General features: G+C 33.9%; 1 protein-coding gene across 1 annotated transcript in view; it reads left to right on the plus strand.

Moving 5' to 3' along the window:
• The window catches only part of LOC145266571 (solute carrier family 15 member 4-like), a 93,394-nt gene extending 78,176 nt beyond the window's left edge, over positions 1 to 15,218 (plus strand). Inside the window, exons 8-11 of the mRNA XM_080122409.1 lie at positions 350 to 533; positions 2,514 to 2,714; positions 8,271 to 8,405; positions 14,444 to 15,218. Of these exons, the coding sequence (XP_079978535.1) occupies positions 350 to 533; positions 2,514 to 2,714; positions 8,271 to 8,405; positions 14,444 to 14,646 (723 nt within the window). The 3' untranslated portion in view covers positions 14,647 to 15,218. The remainder of the gene's footprint in view (positions 1 to 349; positions 534 to 2,513; positions 2,715 to 8,270; positions 8,406 to 14,443) is intronic.
• Positions 15,219 to 15,742: the final 524 nt, after the last annotated feature.

The following is a 15,742-nucleotide window of genomic DNA, read 5'->3' on the forward strand; positions in this document are numbered from 1 at the left end:
TCAGACTCATTGTTATTCCCATCTGTAGATTAATGTTTTCATTAGTCATTGGCCAGGCTTTAGTCAGACAAAATTCCGGGTTACCTCTACCACCTATTCTATTGTTCTATATTGTATAGGGTGACGCCCCCCCTTTCTAATGTGTTGAATTAATAGCTGAGCATACCTTAACACACGTGCGTTTTTCTTTTCCATGTACACATTTGTTTGCTATACATGTACAGATTTAGACAACCTGTGTAGATTATGTCTAAATGAAAAATTTGAAATTGTAAAGTTTAACGATCCCCAAAACTGTTTGGTATCACGGGATTCATCTCTTTTATTCATTTATTTTAAAATTTTTTAGATGACTTCGACTTTCTTTTTGCAAGGAGAATTGATGAACGCCTCTTTGGGGAAAACGACAATGCCGATTGCAGCACTGAACATCTTCAATGTGGTCATCATTCTTGTACTCATTCCAATAATGGACAGGATTTACAATCTTCTTGAGGAAAAAAATTACAGACTAACAGCGCTGCAACGAATTGGTGAGGTCTAGTCAGATTTTGTTTGCTAAATATGCGAAAAAGAAAAGATATATATATATATATATATATATATATATATATATATATATATATATATAATGGCAAAGTCTATATTTAATATTTTGTTATGTGCTTTATCATCTCTAAATTTTTGCAGCAGCTGTAGGATAACTTTAGGGTATATATATATATATATATATATATATATATAATGGCAAAGTCTATACTCCAAATTTCAAGATGTTGACCATCTTACCGTTTATTCCTTTAAGTAAGTTGACATGCACAATTCTTGACAGCACCTGTTTCATAGCACAAAATGATTCATCTAATTAAGGTCCTGGATATGACCTTAAACTATATCTAGTGGTGAGGCCCTAGCTTGCGGGCTTTGGGGAGTGTGGAGCCACTCTTTAATTGCCATTGCTCCCAGGTCCACTCTGACTCGGAGTGGTAGTACCTGTTAGCGTCCCAATTATGGGTTAAATAGAAACCGACTTGAAAACAACAAATATATTTTATTAAAAAAATTTTCTTCAAAATCACTGGATTCGGCTTTAAATAACCTGAAAAGGGTTGATATGCCGTAAAACAAAAACAACCACCAAACCAACCAACCATTCACCTAATTATTAAATCAATCAATGAATTTATATCGCCCTTAGCCAGTTACGGTCGATGTAAGCATAGAATCTGTAGAACATGTAGAATTCGTCTCTGGTGACAATTGGTAGCAGTGGTAGTACTAAATATTTAGAGAGAAAAATAGGGACTCTTTCCTTTAAAGATGTTTCGATTGTGATGGTGTTGCTCATTGGATGCAATGTAGCATCTTATTATCACGACTAAATGTGTCTGAAATGGTGTTCAAAAGATAGTGCCTATTAGCCTAGATGTATAGAATTTGTATGTGGCATCTGTTGTTGCAAACCTACGATACTTTGGTGAAAAGAGGAATTTATACAGTCATTTTATTATATAGGAGATATAATCAGTTGAATTTTTAACAATAATTTTTGAAATATTTATATTTGATAATTCCGAATGATCAGTTTTAAACAGAATTTAGAGTACAGTTTTACGACTTTTTTTTTAAAATACAGGGTGTCCCACTTAAAAGTAACCCAGAAAATGTAGTAGAGAGGATGAACATTCTTTTATTGTTTACATTACATTTAATGTTATAAAAGATGCTGGAAGTGCTCCCCGTTGACTTCTATGCATTTCTGGGTACGTTTAACACTATTTGCAGATACTGCCTGTAGATCTTCTCTGATGATTCTCCTGATAGCGTTGAAAATGTCCTCCTTTTGTTGGTCTAGATTGTGAGGATTATTTGCATTAACATTTTTGTTTTAAAGTCCCCCAAAGATAAAAATCACATGATGACAAGTCCGAGGAACGTGGTGGTCATAACCCTTTGCTTGTTGTTCTCTCTTCTGTAAAAATGTCATGAACTCGTGTCAGTGATCTGTGAGACATGTTGCATGTAGCGCCATTTTGTTGGAAAAAGAATTGCATTTTGTCTTGTGGTGTCAGTTGGTAGGTAAGAGAAAGATTAGAGAGACCGGGCTGCTTTTAAGTTTGCCACCCTGTATTTTTGTAATATAAAAATGACTAATGCCATCATTAAAATATCAACATCAACACACATTTAAAACTATTATTGCAAAAATATAATTAATTTGATCCTGGTATCTTTGGTTTAAACCACTTTTTAACTCCCAAAATATGGAAGCCTATAAGGGATAAGATATTTGTATGTTGGTATAGTGTAAAACTTATTACTTTGTTAGCCATTTGAATTCACATATTTATTGCATAAAAAAAAAACAATGTTAACCCATTGAAAAAAATAATAAATTTGTATTTTGTAATAAATGTAATATATGTGTAAATATCAAAGGTATACCAGGCCACAATTACCATTTTTTTTTTTTTAATGATTTTATTTATTTAATTTTTTTTTTTTTTTGGCAGGTATTGGATTAGTGCTAGCAGCTGGATCCGTCATTGTAGCTGGGATTGTAGAAATTTACCGTAAGAAGGAATTACACGAGTCAGGTGGAATGGTCCAGATATTAGCTTCGGAAAAATTTAATGCATCTCATATTTCTATATTTTTTCAAATCCCACAATTTGCCCTCGTTGGATCAAGTGAAGTATTCACCAGTATCACAGGTACGCTCATTCTATCTATCTATCTATCTATCTACCGACCTACCTACCTATCTATCTATGTACATATTCATCGTCTAATTCAGAAGAAAATCCTCGGACAGTTGTGCGTGGATTGGCTTCAACTAAGGCTCTTAATTGATTGTTGTCAGCATCCGATGGCCGACCACTACGCTCATCATCTCCAAGACTCTTGTCACTACCACAAAATTTCTTAAACCACCAATGTGTTGTGCGTTCAGTAGTGTTCGCTGGGCAAAACGCTTCATTGATATCACAAGTTGTTTCAGCAGCTTTTCGGCCTAGCTTGAATTGAAATAAGAAAACTGTGCGAATTTGTTGTTTTTTTTTCCATCTTGTAGTCAACTTTCTGAAAAGAAGACACAATTGTTTTAAAACGATTATAATTTCAACGATTAGACAGAGCGAAAAAAATTATTCTTTAAGATGATATATAAAGTAAAGAACTTATTTGAAAATACACCATTTTAAATTAAAATTAAAAATTCTGCAAGAAATCTCATGTCCACCTAATATCTATCTATCTATTCATCTATCTACTTTATCTATCTACTTAATCTCTCTCTCTCTCTCTCTCTCTCTCTCTCTCTCTCTCTCTCTCTCTACTTCTCTATCTATCTACTTAATCTCTCAATATATCTATCTATCTATCTATCTATCTAAAAACAATTAATCTCAATTGTTTTGACTTATTTTTTATTTGCATGTTTTTGTTTTTTTTTGCAAAACTACCCATCTACCTGCGTTGTTATGTATTATTTGAAAGTGCATATATTGAATAGTTATATCTCAGTACCATCCTTGGGGCTAACAGAACGAAAGAGGAGATGTCTGTCGACCTTAGTCTTGAAAAGACCAGGGCTATAGGTAGGAGGAAAACAGTTAGCAGGAAGAGACCCGTACTCGTCCTGGGCTGGTCACTGAAGTGTGGTGTCTGCACAGATGTTGCACCCAAATTAATTTTCCTTAGTCAATGGAGGGGAAATTTTATTTTTGCAGAATCCCCTTTTGAGGGGAGCTGGTTATCTCCCACATTAAACCGACCTTGTGTCACATTTTGTTTTGTGGGAAACAAATGAATAACCAGTCAGGAAGAGAGATCCACAAGCTAGCAGTTATGGGAAAGGAACTACTGAAATAGGAAACTGTACCACAAGGAAGAATCAAAACAATGAATTGATGGAGACCACTAGACCAACAAGTCAAACGAGCTGAAACAAAGGAAGCAAGGAATCGATCAAACAATTTTGAAAAACACATGCCATAATAGTATTAGTAGAAAAGACTGAGACCAGCAATATCATGTCTGTGAGAGAGAGATTGCAGAGAAGAAGGAAGGTTGGGTTGCCAATCAAATTACAAATACATTTTTTTTTACATGGGAGTCACCACTTATCAAGGCGCAGAGACCACTCGAGGATATGGGTTAATGCATATAGTCATCAATAATCGTAGTAATCGTTAATAGTGGAAATTTGGTACATTGGATTTCTTAAGAGGACGACTCATCAAAAACTTGTTTACGTTGGAGTTGAAGACGATCATGTTGTAGTCAGCTGGAAAGCAGTCAAACAGAACAGAGTTCCACAGGTGTGCAGTTCTAAGAAAGAAGATTTCTTCATGGAATCTACGTTTCGGTTTAGGTACAGATAAAGAGTGGGGGAAATTATTGGTAGTGTTTTCATATAGGTTGGAATATCTAAGTTAGTGGGTGAATGTTTGGCATCCGGTAGGATGCCCCAACCCCAGTTTGAACAAACTGATAAGAAAATAAAACCAGAAAAACCAGATTGGTTGAGACCTCTAGACCAATAAATCAAACAAGCTGGAACAAAGGAAGCAGGGAATAGATCAGACAATTCTGAAGAACACATGACATAACAATATTTATAGAAAAAAGCTGAGGTTAGCAACATCACGTCTGTGAGGCTGCAGTGAAGAAGAAAGTGTGGGGCCAATCAAATTACGGATACTTTTCTGCAATTCATCAAGAACGTTCAAACGGGATACAGATTCACCAGCACAAATATGATAATAGTGCTCAATAACCTTGTTTGATAGTAGATTTGTAGAGAAAGTGTTTAGAGAGATAGAGAAAACCAATTTTACAAAAATCAGAAAGAACAATGGATTGAATAGATGGGCTCCAAGAAAGATTTGATGAGAAAGAAAAACCAAGAAGATTTAGAGTTTATTGATTTATCGTCGTTAACGTGTTCGTAAACAGGAAATGGAAATGAGAAAGGTGTTAGTAATGGATAAGTGCACGAGTATGAACGAAGAAAGAAATGCTGGTGCTACGAGATCGAATTGATGCCTCCGTTTAATCTCGAAAGCCGTATATACGACATAATCACGCTACGAGATCAGGCTGTCTGAAAAATGGTGACTTCCTGATTAAAAAGCACCGCACATAAATGTTATTGTTTTGCTTTCTCTTTTGCACAACTCAATCATGTTCTGCAAGGCTCAATCATGTTCTACAAGGCTCAACCATGTTCTGCAAGGTTCAACCATGTTCTGCAAGGCTCAATCACCTAGACAGAAATGTTAGGAATTCCATGTGGCGTTAAATGAATAACCAATTAATACAGAAAAGAAAAGTGTTCTTTTATGAAGAAGACATACCATCCACCAGTGTTGAAGTCAGGGATGTATGTGTGTGTGGGTGTTATACCAGCCATGGTGCTTTTTGTCAGATCCCATGGTTGGACACTCAGGGGGGATTGTTTTTTTTTTTTTTTTTTTTTTTTTACAAGGAAGTCACCACTTATCAAGGCCCAGAGGCCACTCGGTGATAAGGGTTATTGCGTGTACAGTAATCAATGGGATAGTATCATAGTAATCGTTAGTAATGGAGATCTGATAAAGTGTCTTACTTAAGGGGGTGGTTCATCAGGAATTTGTTTATGTTGGACTTGAAGACATCCAAGCTGTAGTCAGGTGGGAAACAGGCAAACGGAAGAGAGTTCCACATTTCTTATCGAAAGCAGAGCCATTCATGAGAATCTCAACTAAAAAAAAAAGGGACACACCTATGATTGAAAGAGACAAATCAAAATTAAATTGCATCACATTTTGTCCAGTTTCAATCATCATCTCCGATCCTTAAGGTGTGTCTTACCGCTCACTTGATAAACCCATTAAGCCTTGTCCTCCAGTAGCCTTCGGATTTGAAAAGTGGTGACTCATTAGTATGAAAAAAAAAAAAGAAGCAGTCTCACAAAGAATGCATGAATTAAATTTTTGATGAAAAATTATTATTGTATTTCTCCAAAAGTAAATAAACAAAAATTAGCTCTTTTCTTTTTAACCTCCCCATAAAAAAAAATAAAATAAGATAAAAATTCATCAAACAAATTACCCCACTAAGGCTTCCTGACATAAAACGCACCAAACAATAATATTATATCAAAACATGATGCAGGATTATTCTCTTGACCAAGCGCTTTTAATAAAGAAACTTTGTTGGTTCAACCACACTGTGTCTTGCAACACAGGAGAGTTCAGCCAAAAAGCAATAGATCCAGAACCACTCCAACAGTGGCGAAGACGTCTGGGAGGCTAGCTGTAGATGTGGTTACACACCACTAAAGCCGACATCAAACCGATCTCCAGTTCGCTGTTAGTCCTGAGACTGGCTGCCTATCCCTATCTTGACCACTGCAGACTGTCATATATAATAAAAATTTCATCAAACAAATTACCCCACTTCCCTACTGGCTTCATGACTTAAAACGCACCAAACAATAATATTATATCCCATTTCCTTTTCCCTTTGCAAAAAAATCAAACAGGCTCTGCAAGGCCAGGAATGAAAACAACAGAATCCACTATAAAGACATTGGCACATTACGAATTCATGAAGATATGAAGACAACCAAAACAAAACGTAAATGATCCTGGATATGACCTTAAACTATATCCGATAGTGAGACCCCAGCTTGTGGGCTTTAGGGAGTGTGGAGCCACCCTTTAATTGCCATTGCTCCCAGGTCCACTCTAACCTGGAGTGGTAGTACTTGTTAGGGTCCCAACTATGGGTTAAATAGAAACTTGAAAATAAATGGACTTTAAATAGACTTGAAAAAAAAAAAAACAAGTATATTGTATTAAAAAATGTTTCTTCAAAATAACTGGATTCGGCATGAAATAACCTGAAAAGGGGTTGATATGCTTTAAAACAAAACAACCAAACCAAACACTATGAATAAATATTTGAAAATATAAAGAACTTTTTTCCAAAATTACTGGATTCGGCATTAAATGAATTGAAAAGGGTTGATATGCCATAAAATAAAACGACCAAACCAAAACAAACAAATCATCTTGTAACATCACAAACAAACAATTTATATATATATATATATATATATATATATATATATATATATATATATATATATATATATATACTAGCATTTTAGTCCGGCGTTGCCTGGGTGTTGAGCAAAAAAAAAAAAAGCGGTCAATTTTTTTTTAACTTTGACCCCTATTATGGCCCCTTAACATTTATTGTTTTGGGCTCAAATCAAGTTATTAAGTTAGATCCATGTCCAAGGAATCTATATCTAAAATTTCAATTGTTTATACCCAAAATTGGCGGAGAAGTTTGGTAGAGTTTTCAAAGGTCAAATCGTTGAACTTTGACCCCTTAACAGCCAAAGTTTTGGCCGAAAACAAATTTCAAAGATTTTCCTAAATCTCAATACCCTGTATATTAAATTTCGAGTCTGTAGACTGAAAATTGACAGAGTTATTGCATAGGAAAATGTACACAGACAGATACACAGAGAGACAGACAGACACTTTCACTTTTATATATATATAGATACATATATATATTACTCCATGAACAAGAATATACAAGTGTGTTTTTATTGAACCACATATTAATTACTCTGCAAATGAAACGAGCCTGTCTCAGCTTTATCGTTATTTTCATGGCAAGTGCTCGTCTGAGCTCCAATATATGCCCCCCCTCGCCAAACTTTCACGAGAAACACTCGTCTAGCTGAAAACACTATCATTAGTAAAAAAATCTGTTCCTAAACTTATACATGGATTCCATGAACAAAGTTTCTTTCTTAGAACACCATGCCTGTGGAATTGTCTTCCGTTTGCCTGTTTTTCAGCTGACTAAAATATGGCTGTCTTCAAGTCCAATGCAAACAAGTTCTTGATGAGCCGTTCCACTTAAGTTAACAAATTTACTGAATCTCCACAACTAATGATTACTTTATTGTCCAATTGTCTACTGTACACTCTTAACCCTTATCTTCGAGTAGCCTCTGGGCCTTGATAAGTAGTGATTTCTATATATAAAAAAAAAATGATACGTAAGATGTAATTGGCAAAACCAGTGATTAGGATTTTGTATATGACAAAAGTCAGCCGACAATGGGTAGTTGAAACAAGGGGTCGGTCTTATCGTCATCCTGACAAAACCCATTAAGTCTTATCCTTGAGTGGCCTTCAGGCCTTGGTAAACAGTGACTCATTAGTACTCTCTTCTTTTTCTACTTCTTGAAATTGCAGGACTGGAATTTGCCTACTCCCAAGCGCCGGAAACTCTGAAAGGTTTATTAATGGGAATTTTCTTGTTGACGAGTGGATTGGGCAATTATGTGTCGACAGCCGTTGTTGCTATTGTCAAAGTGATTACAGCTAAAGGTGAGTCACCTATCACCACCACCACCAAAACAATCATCACCACCACCATCACCACTACCACCATCACCAAACAATCATCATCATCATCATCATCATCATCATCATCATCATTACCACGACCACCACCACTACCACCATCACCACCACCACCACAACAATCATCACCACCACTATCATCATCACCACCACCACCACAACAACCCCCACCAAACAATCATCATCAGCAGCATCATCATCATCATCATCATCACTACCACGACCACCACCACTACCAGCAAAACAATCATCATCATCCCCACTATCACCATAACCATTACCACCACCAGCACTAAACAACCATCATCACCATGTCCTGAACGACATATTTAGGGAATCAATACCTATTTCAGTCACGTAAATTATTACGAGTTGGAAACAAAACACACACCCGAGTCGAATAATTTTGTATTCTTTCTTTTTTCTACGACGAAACGTTTGCTTTTTTTTTCACCTAATTTCTTCTTCTCTCTAACTATAACGTGACTGCTACACTTTCACCGTATTACTACATATCAAACCTCTCGGACCCACACATTGTCTGGTACCATTGCAGGAACAAACAAACAAGGAAGGACATAAAAAATATGTCTCGGCATTTTCTTTCTAGATGAATACAAAAAGCGTTTATTCCAGTAATTTCCAACAAGGCACTCCGCTATGTTTCGAAACATTACTCACATGTCTTTGTCGTTGTTTGCATTTCCACTTTTTCAACTACACAGCGCATTTTCTCTCTCGCCACTTACAAGTCAAAACACGTGCGATCGCTTCCTTTGATCGACCACGGGCTGTCCTTTTTTCTGCCCTTTTTTCTCTTTCCTCCCATGACGTCAGCACGTTCACACTTGCTTAGTTTGCATAAGTGTTAAGACTGCTGCTGCTAATATTTTCACTTGTCAGCTATCACAGGTTGCTGCTGATTTTCTCATTCACGTCCATATGTGTTATGTTATATAACTAACAATAAAATCACACACAACAACCAAAAATGTAAGAATTCTGTCAAACAAAAAATTCTAGGATCTCTTTGTTATAAGTGAAATATTTTACTAACATTCCTTTCTTTCAAAGCATTCTCTTTGCATACCTTTTTCTACATAACTGGTAACAAACCAATAATAATGTTCATTATTTAATATTTTACTTTTTTAATAATAATAATAGTCGATTTTCTAAATTGACTATTAGCAAGGCAACCCTGCATAATATAACATTTGTATTATTCTTATAGCGAAAGTGTTCCAGGTTCGAGTGCCAGTGCTTCTCTATAGTGTGCACATACCAACTGCTGCTAATATTCATAATATAATATTTAATATAATTCAGTTATCACAGGTTGCTGCTGATTTTCTGACATGCACCCATACGTGCTATGTGATATAAATAATGATAAAATCGCACACAAAGGAGGCAACATTTAAAAATGAAAGAATTCTGTCGAACAAAAATCTGTCTTTTAATGCTGTCACTTTTGACTTCCAGCAGCGCCAAAATTTGTATACTTGTATTACATTGCGGCGGGATCCGGATGACCATGTGTATACGACACCAGAATGAATATGTTATCAGGGGAGAGTGTAACAGTGTATATGTAATGTTCACATAATCGTGTATATATAATCAAGTGCACGGCATAATCACATTGACACACTGGTTCTTGTCAGATCACCTTAGTTAAGCAACGTTGAGCCTGGCTAGTACCAGATGAGTGACCATTTGGGAATTCTAGGCATTGTATGTGCTTTCTGCTTATCTTGGCATTTGTTTCCAATCGTTCTGAATACACTTCACTTGCCATTGGTATTTAACAATGTCGACTCAGGAGAGGTGTGGTTGGGGATTGTGCAACTCTTGCCACAAAAATTTCCCATGCAGGCACCTTTACTGTGGGTATTCATAGTCTGTCAAGATTGAAGGAAGCCTTTTTTTTTATAATCAAGAGTGTATATATTGAAGTTTCTTTGTGTCGTCTAATGGTTCCTAATTGTTTCTTAGGTGTGTGTGTGTGTGTGTGTGTGTGTGTGTGTGTGTGTGTGTGTGTGTGTGTGTGACATACAATATAGTCCACCATATAACATTTAAAACACAAATGGGGACGGGGCACAGTCTTAGGGTTATTATCTTGTCAACAGAAAACCATACCTTCATTCATCCGTGTCTTGTTTGGTGAATTTGAAATCGAAGATCCTTTCAAGGAATCAACTGGTAACGTCGGTTGTATTTTCAAAAAAAACTTTATTCGGTGGATGCTTTCCATATTAGAAAACTAGACGCTTTTTCTGTTCTACTCCCCTAGCGCCAGGCCCAAAGGTCTGTTGTTAGGGACTCCACTGTCTCTTTTCGACTCCTCCCCTTTGGATTTTTGTCCTGGACTCTGTCCTTTTGACTCTGTAACTAACTCGTATATATCTACTAACAGTTTCTATTATGTCATTTATTTCCATGATCTGACACGTAACATCCAAACACGTTTTTGTTACTTGATTTAGTCATGTTTCACAATTCCATACCGAATTCCAGAATCTCTTTGTTCTAAGTTAAATTTTTTACTAACATTCCTTTCTTTCAAAACATTCTCTCTGCATACCTTTTTCTACATAACAATTAACAAAATAGTAATAATTTTCATTATCTAGCATTTTACTTTTTTAATAATAATAATTTCCTAAATCGACTATCAGCAAGACAACTCGGCATAATATAACAATACTTCATGCATTAAATTCCTTATATTATTTAATCGTGATGTTTGGTTTGATTTGTTTGTGTTACAGCATATCGTTTTCGGTTATTAAGATTTTTTCAAATTCAATTTATAACATTATATAATATATTATTAATGCTGCAATATTTTAAGTTATAAATGTATTATATTTTTTACTAGAATATCTTGTTCTTTTCTTTTTCAGTTTTAATAACTAGTCCTTTACTTTTCCATGTTTAAGCTTAACCAGATTACTTTCATGCTCGCATTTTTCTATTGTAATATAAATTTGTTAAATATATGAATTTGTTAAATATAGAAATCTGTTAAATGCATAAACTTGAAGTAAAAGAATAACACAACCTGCTTTGATAACATCAAATAAAGCCGAGGAACCCGAAGAAATGGAGGCTGAAAATAAAACCTCAAAAAGAAGCAAAACTAAAGAAAAAAAAAAGTATTAAAAAATATGACTGGTTTGGACACTATTTCACACGTACATATGTGTATGAAATGAATTCCCTACATTCCAAAACTTAGTTTAATGGTATGTGTGTTTGTGTTTGCAACTTAGGTATGTGCAATATATATATATATGTGTGTGTGTGTGTGTGTGTGTGTGTGTGTGTGTGTGTGTGTGTGTGTGTGTGTGTGTGTGTGTGTGTGTGTGCATATGTGTGTGTGTGCATATGTGTGTGTGCATGTGTGTGTGTGTGTGTGCATATATGTGTGTGCATATGTGTGTGTGTATATGTGTGTGCATATGTGCGTGTGTGTGTGCATATATGTGTGTGCATGTGTGTGTATGTGTGTGCATATGTGTGTGTGTGTGCATATATGTGTGTGCATATGTGTGTGTGTGTGTGTGTGTGCATTTATGTGTGTGCATATGTGTGTGTGTATATGTGTGTGCATATGTGTGTGTGTGCATATGTGTGTGTGTGTGTGCATATATGTGTGTGCATATGTGTGTGTGTGTGCATATATGTGTGTGCATATGTGTGTGTGTGTGTTTGTGTGCGCATATATGTGTGTGCATATGTGTGTGTGTGTGCGCGCATATATGTGTGTGCATATGTGTGTGTGTGTGTGCATATGTGTGTGTGTGTGTGCGCATATATGTGTGTGCATATGTGTGTGTGTATATATGTGTGCGTGTGTATATATATGTGTGCATATATGTATATGTTCAAAAGTCGGGACTAATGAAGACAACGAGGTTGTTAAATAGTGCTCAATAAAAAGAGCAAAATATTTTTTTTTATTTATTATTTAAGGGTAAACAGTTATATATGGTCGCTACAAATAGCCATTTGTTTCAGTCAATGAGACTTCCTCAGGCGACCCGGAACCCCTCGACGTCACAAAGAAGCTTTTGAAAAGCTCCTTTTTTTCTTTTTTCTTTTTTTCAATTTCTTTCATTTTTTTTTCCATTTTCTTTGTGGCGTCGAGGGGTTCCAGGTCGCCTGAGGAAGTCTCATTGACTAAAACAGATGGCTATTTGTAGCGACCATATGTAACTGTTTACCCTCACATAATTAATTATATATATATATATATATATATATATATATATAATTAATTATATATATATATATATATATATATATATATATATATATATATATATATAAAATAGGTTAAGAGATTCCAACGAGAGAAAGAGGTGTATTTAAATGAGAAAGGTCACCAACAATGGATATTTTTTAACATTATTTTATTATTCCATGTTTTGATTTTTTCATTAAAAAAAACGTTATCATGTTTAGATCGTTGTGATAATGTTTTTTTAAATCATTGAAATAGTTTTTAACACGTTTCAGACGTTCTGTGAAGCGTCCTCTTCAGAAAGTATTGAAAATGTAAAATATTTAAAATATGTTCAGAATGTATAAAAGCATGGTCTGACCCCCCCCCCAATAAGCAAGGGTAGGGGGTGATGATCTTTAGAATCATTTACAGACATTTCCACCACTCGGAAACATGCCACCAAAATGGACTGCGGAATTGTTGGTGACCTTTCTCATATATATATATATATATATATATATATATATATATATGCCCCCCTCTTAGGTTGAGCACTATCGTAAATAATCTTACTCGCTACTTAATTTAGCTGAAAAAATGCGAAGCTCGCGGTTTGTTTACAAACAACGTTTCAGCACTTTACGAGTGGCGGACGGATGTTTATTTAAATAGACATTCAGACAGATTAATTACGGCCACCGCTTCCGTAGTCAGGGGGTAGAACTGCCGACTGTCATCACGACGGTTCTAGGTTCGATCCTCGGCTTGGGATAGGTGTTAGTTTAGCGGCACTGATGAGTTGTGAAACAACGAAACAGGACTGTATGTCGATGACTAAAATATATTTTATATATATATATATATATATATATATATATATATATATATATATATATATATATATATATATATACTAGCAAAAGTACCCGTCGTTGACAGGGTTCAAAAACAGCCTACATAAAATGGACTCTGATTTATGAAAGTATGATAGGTTATGAAAAGGAAGGGTTGTAAAGAGATAGCTTCGAATTCGGGGGGTATTAAAACCAAAGCAAAATATGATGAAAGTAAAAATAAAATAGATAAACCTCATAATTTATTATACCATACCTGTTCATACTGAAACACTTATCACAATATTCTGTGGATCTATATTAAAAAACCTTGTTAAACTTTGTAACATATTTCCATTCTATGGAGGTCAGGCGCAAACGAACACTCCATAATTTTATTATACCATATTTCTTCAAACTGAAACATAATTATCAAAGTATACTTACGCAGATAGATATGAAAAGTCTTTATTAAAGTTTGTGCCATTCTTTGGAGGCCAGGCGCGAACGCAGACCCCACAATTTTATTATACCATCCCTATTAAAGTTAAAACATACTTACCAAAGTATTATGTACATCTATATCAAAAACACTTGCAAACCTTTTTTTTTCTTTTTAATTTTTTATTTCCATACTTTGTGGACCAGGCGTGATCGCAGACCCCACAATTTTTATGAACCACCGTTCTGCAGGATCAAACATACCCATTCCTGTGTCTCGATACATCTTCTATCCTTATATGTAATCAGTTTTTTAAAATAGTCAACCATATAGGAGCCTATTCATGACCACACACACACACACACACACACACACACACACACACACACACACACACACACACACATTCAGCTTCATATTATAGATATACAACCAACTAATTGTCTTGTTCTACAAATTGTAACATATCATTTTCTGTTCCTTTTTCCAGATCCCTGGTTCACCAATGATATTAACCTCGGGCACATGGAATACCTTTTCTTCTTACTGGGCATAATAATGCTGGTGGATTTCTTCTTTTTCCTTTTTCTGACTAAAATTTTACGATTTAAAAAAGTCGACGAAAATGTTGAAAATATTGAAAACGTTTTTCAAATCAAGGTCAACACTGAACCTGAGCAGACTAAGTTTTAGTTACACGAAAAAAAAAAGCACAATATTCCATCACTTTTTGAGGAAAAAAAAATAAAATGACTGGCTAAAACTTTAAAAAATCATATTTCATTAACATTTGAAAAATAAACAAATAAAATGACTAAATAAGATTTTAAAAATCACAATTTTCCATCTTTTTTTTTGAAAAATGAAGACTAAATAATATTTTAAAGTCACAATATTCGACCACTTTTTGAGATATAAATAAAATAATTAACTACATTAGATTTTAAAATCACAGTTTTCTATTATACTTAGAAAATAAATATATAAAATGACTTAGATATAAGATTTTTAAAAGTCACAATTTTCCATTTTTTTAAATAAAGAAATAAAAAGACTAAATAATATTTTAAAGTCACACTATTCAATCACTTTTTGAGAAATAAATAAATAAAATGGCTTATTAATATTTTAAAGTCACAATATTCGATCATTTTTTTAATAAATGAACAAATAAAATTAATAATTAATATTTTCACAATATTAGATTATCTTTAATAAATAAATGTATAAATAAATTAAATGGCTTAATAATGTTTTAAAAGTCCCAAAAATCTGTCATTTTTTTTGGAAAAAGAAATTAAATGACTAAATATTTTAAAAGATACATTTTGAAAAATAAATAAATAAAATAATAAAATAATATTTTAAAAGTCGCAATTTCCCATCAATTTTTGAAAAATAAAGAAAATGACTAAATATTTTAAAATTCACTTTTCATTATTTTTTGAAAAATAAATAAAATGACTAGATATTTAAAAGGTCAAAATATTTTAATAAAGAAACAAAATAAATAATTTTTGTCATCTCGATTGTCCCTTAATTGATAAAAAAAATAATATTTTAAACGTTACAATATTCCACGACTTTCTGAAAGAAAAATAAATAAAATGTCTAAATAAATGCTGTAAAAGTTACAATATTCCACAAATTAAAAAAAATTAATAAATAAAATGACAAATAATATTTTAAAAGTCACAATATTTCATTTAGTAACAAAAACATTTTAAATGGTTGCATGAATGTTTAAAAAAAAATAATAAAAATGAAATATGTAGACATTTAAAAATTT

Source organism: Euprymna scolopes, chromosome 41 (genome assembly GCF_053919585.1).
Source record: "Euprymna scolopes isolate OS-2025 chromosome 41, ASM5391958v1, whole genome shotgun sequence".
NCBI classification, from domain to species: domain Eukaryota; kingdom Metazoa; phylum Mollusca; class Cephalopoda; order Sepiida; family Sepiolidae; genus Euprymna; species Euprymna scolopes.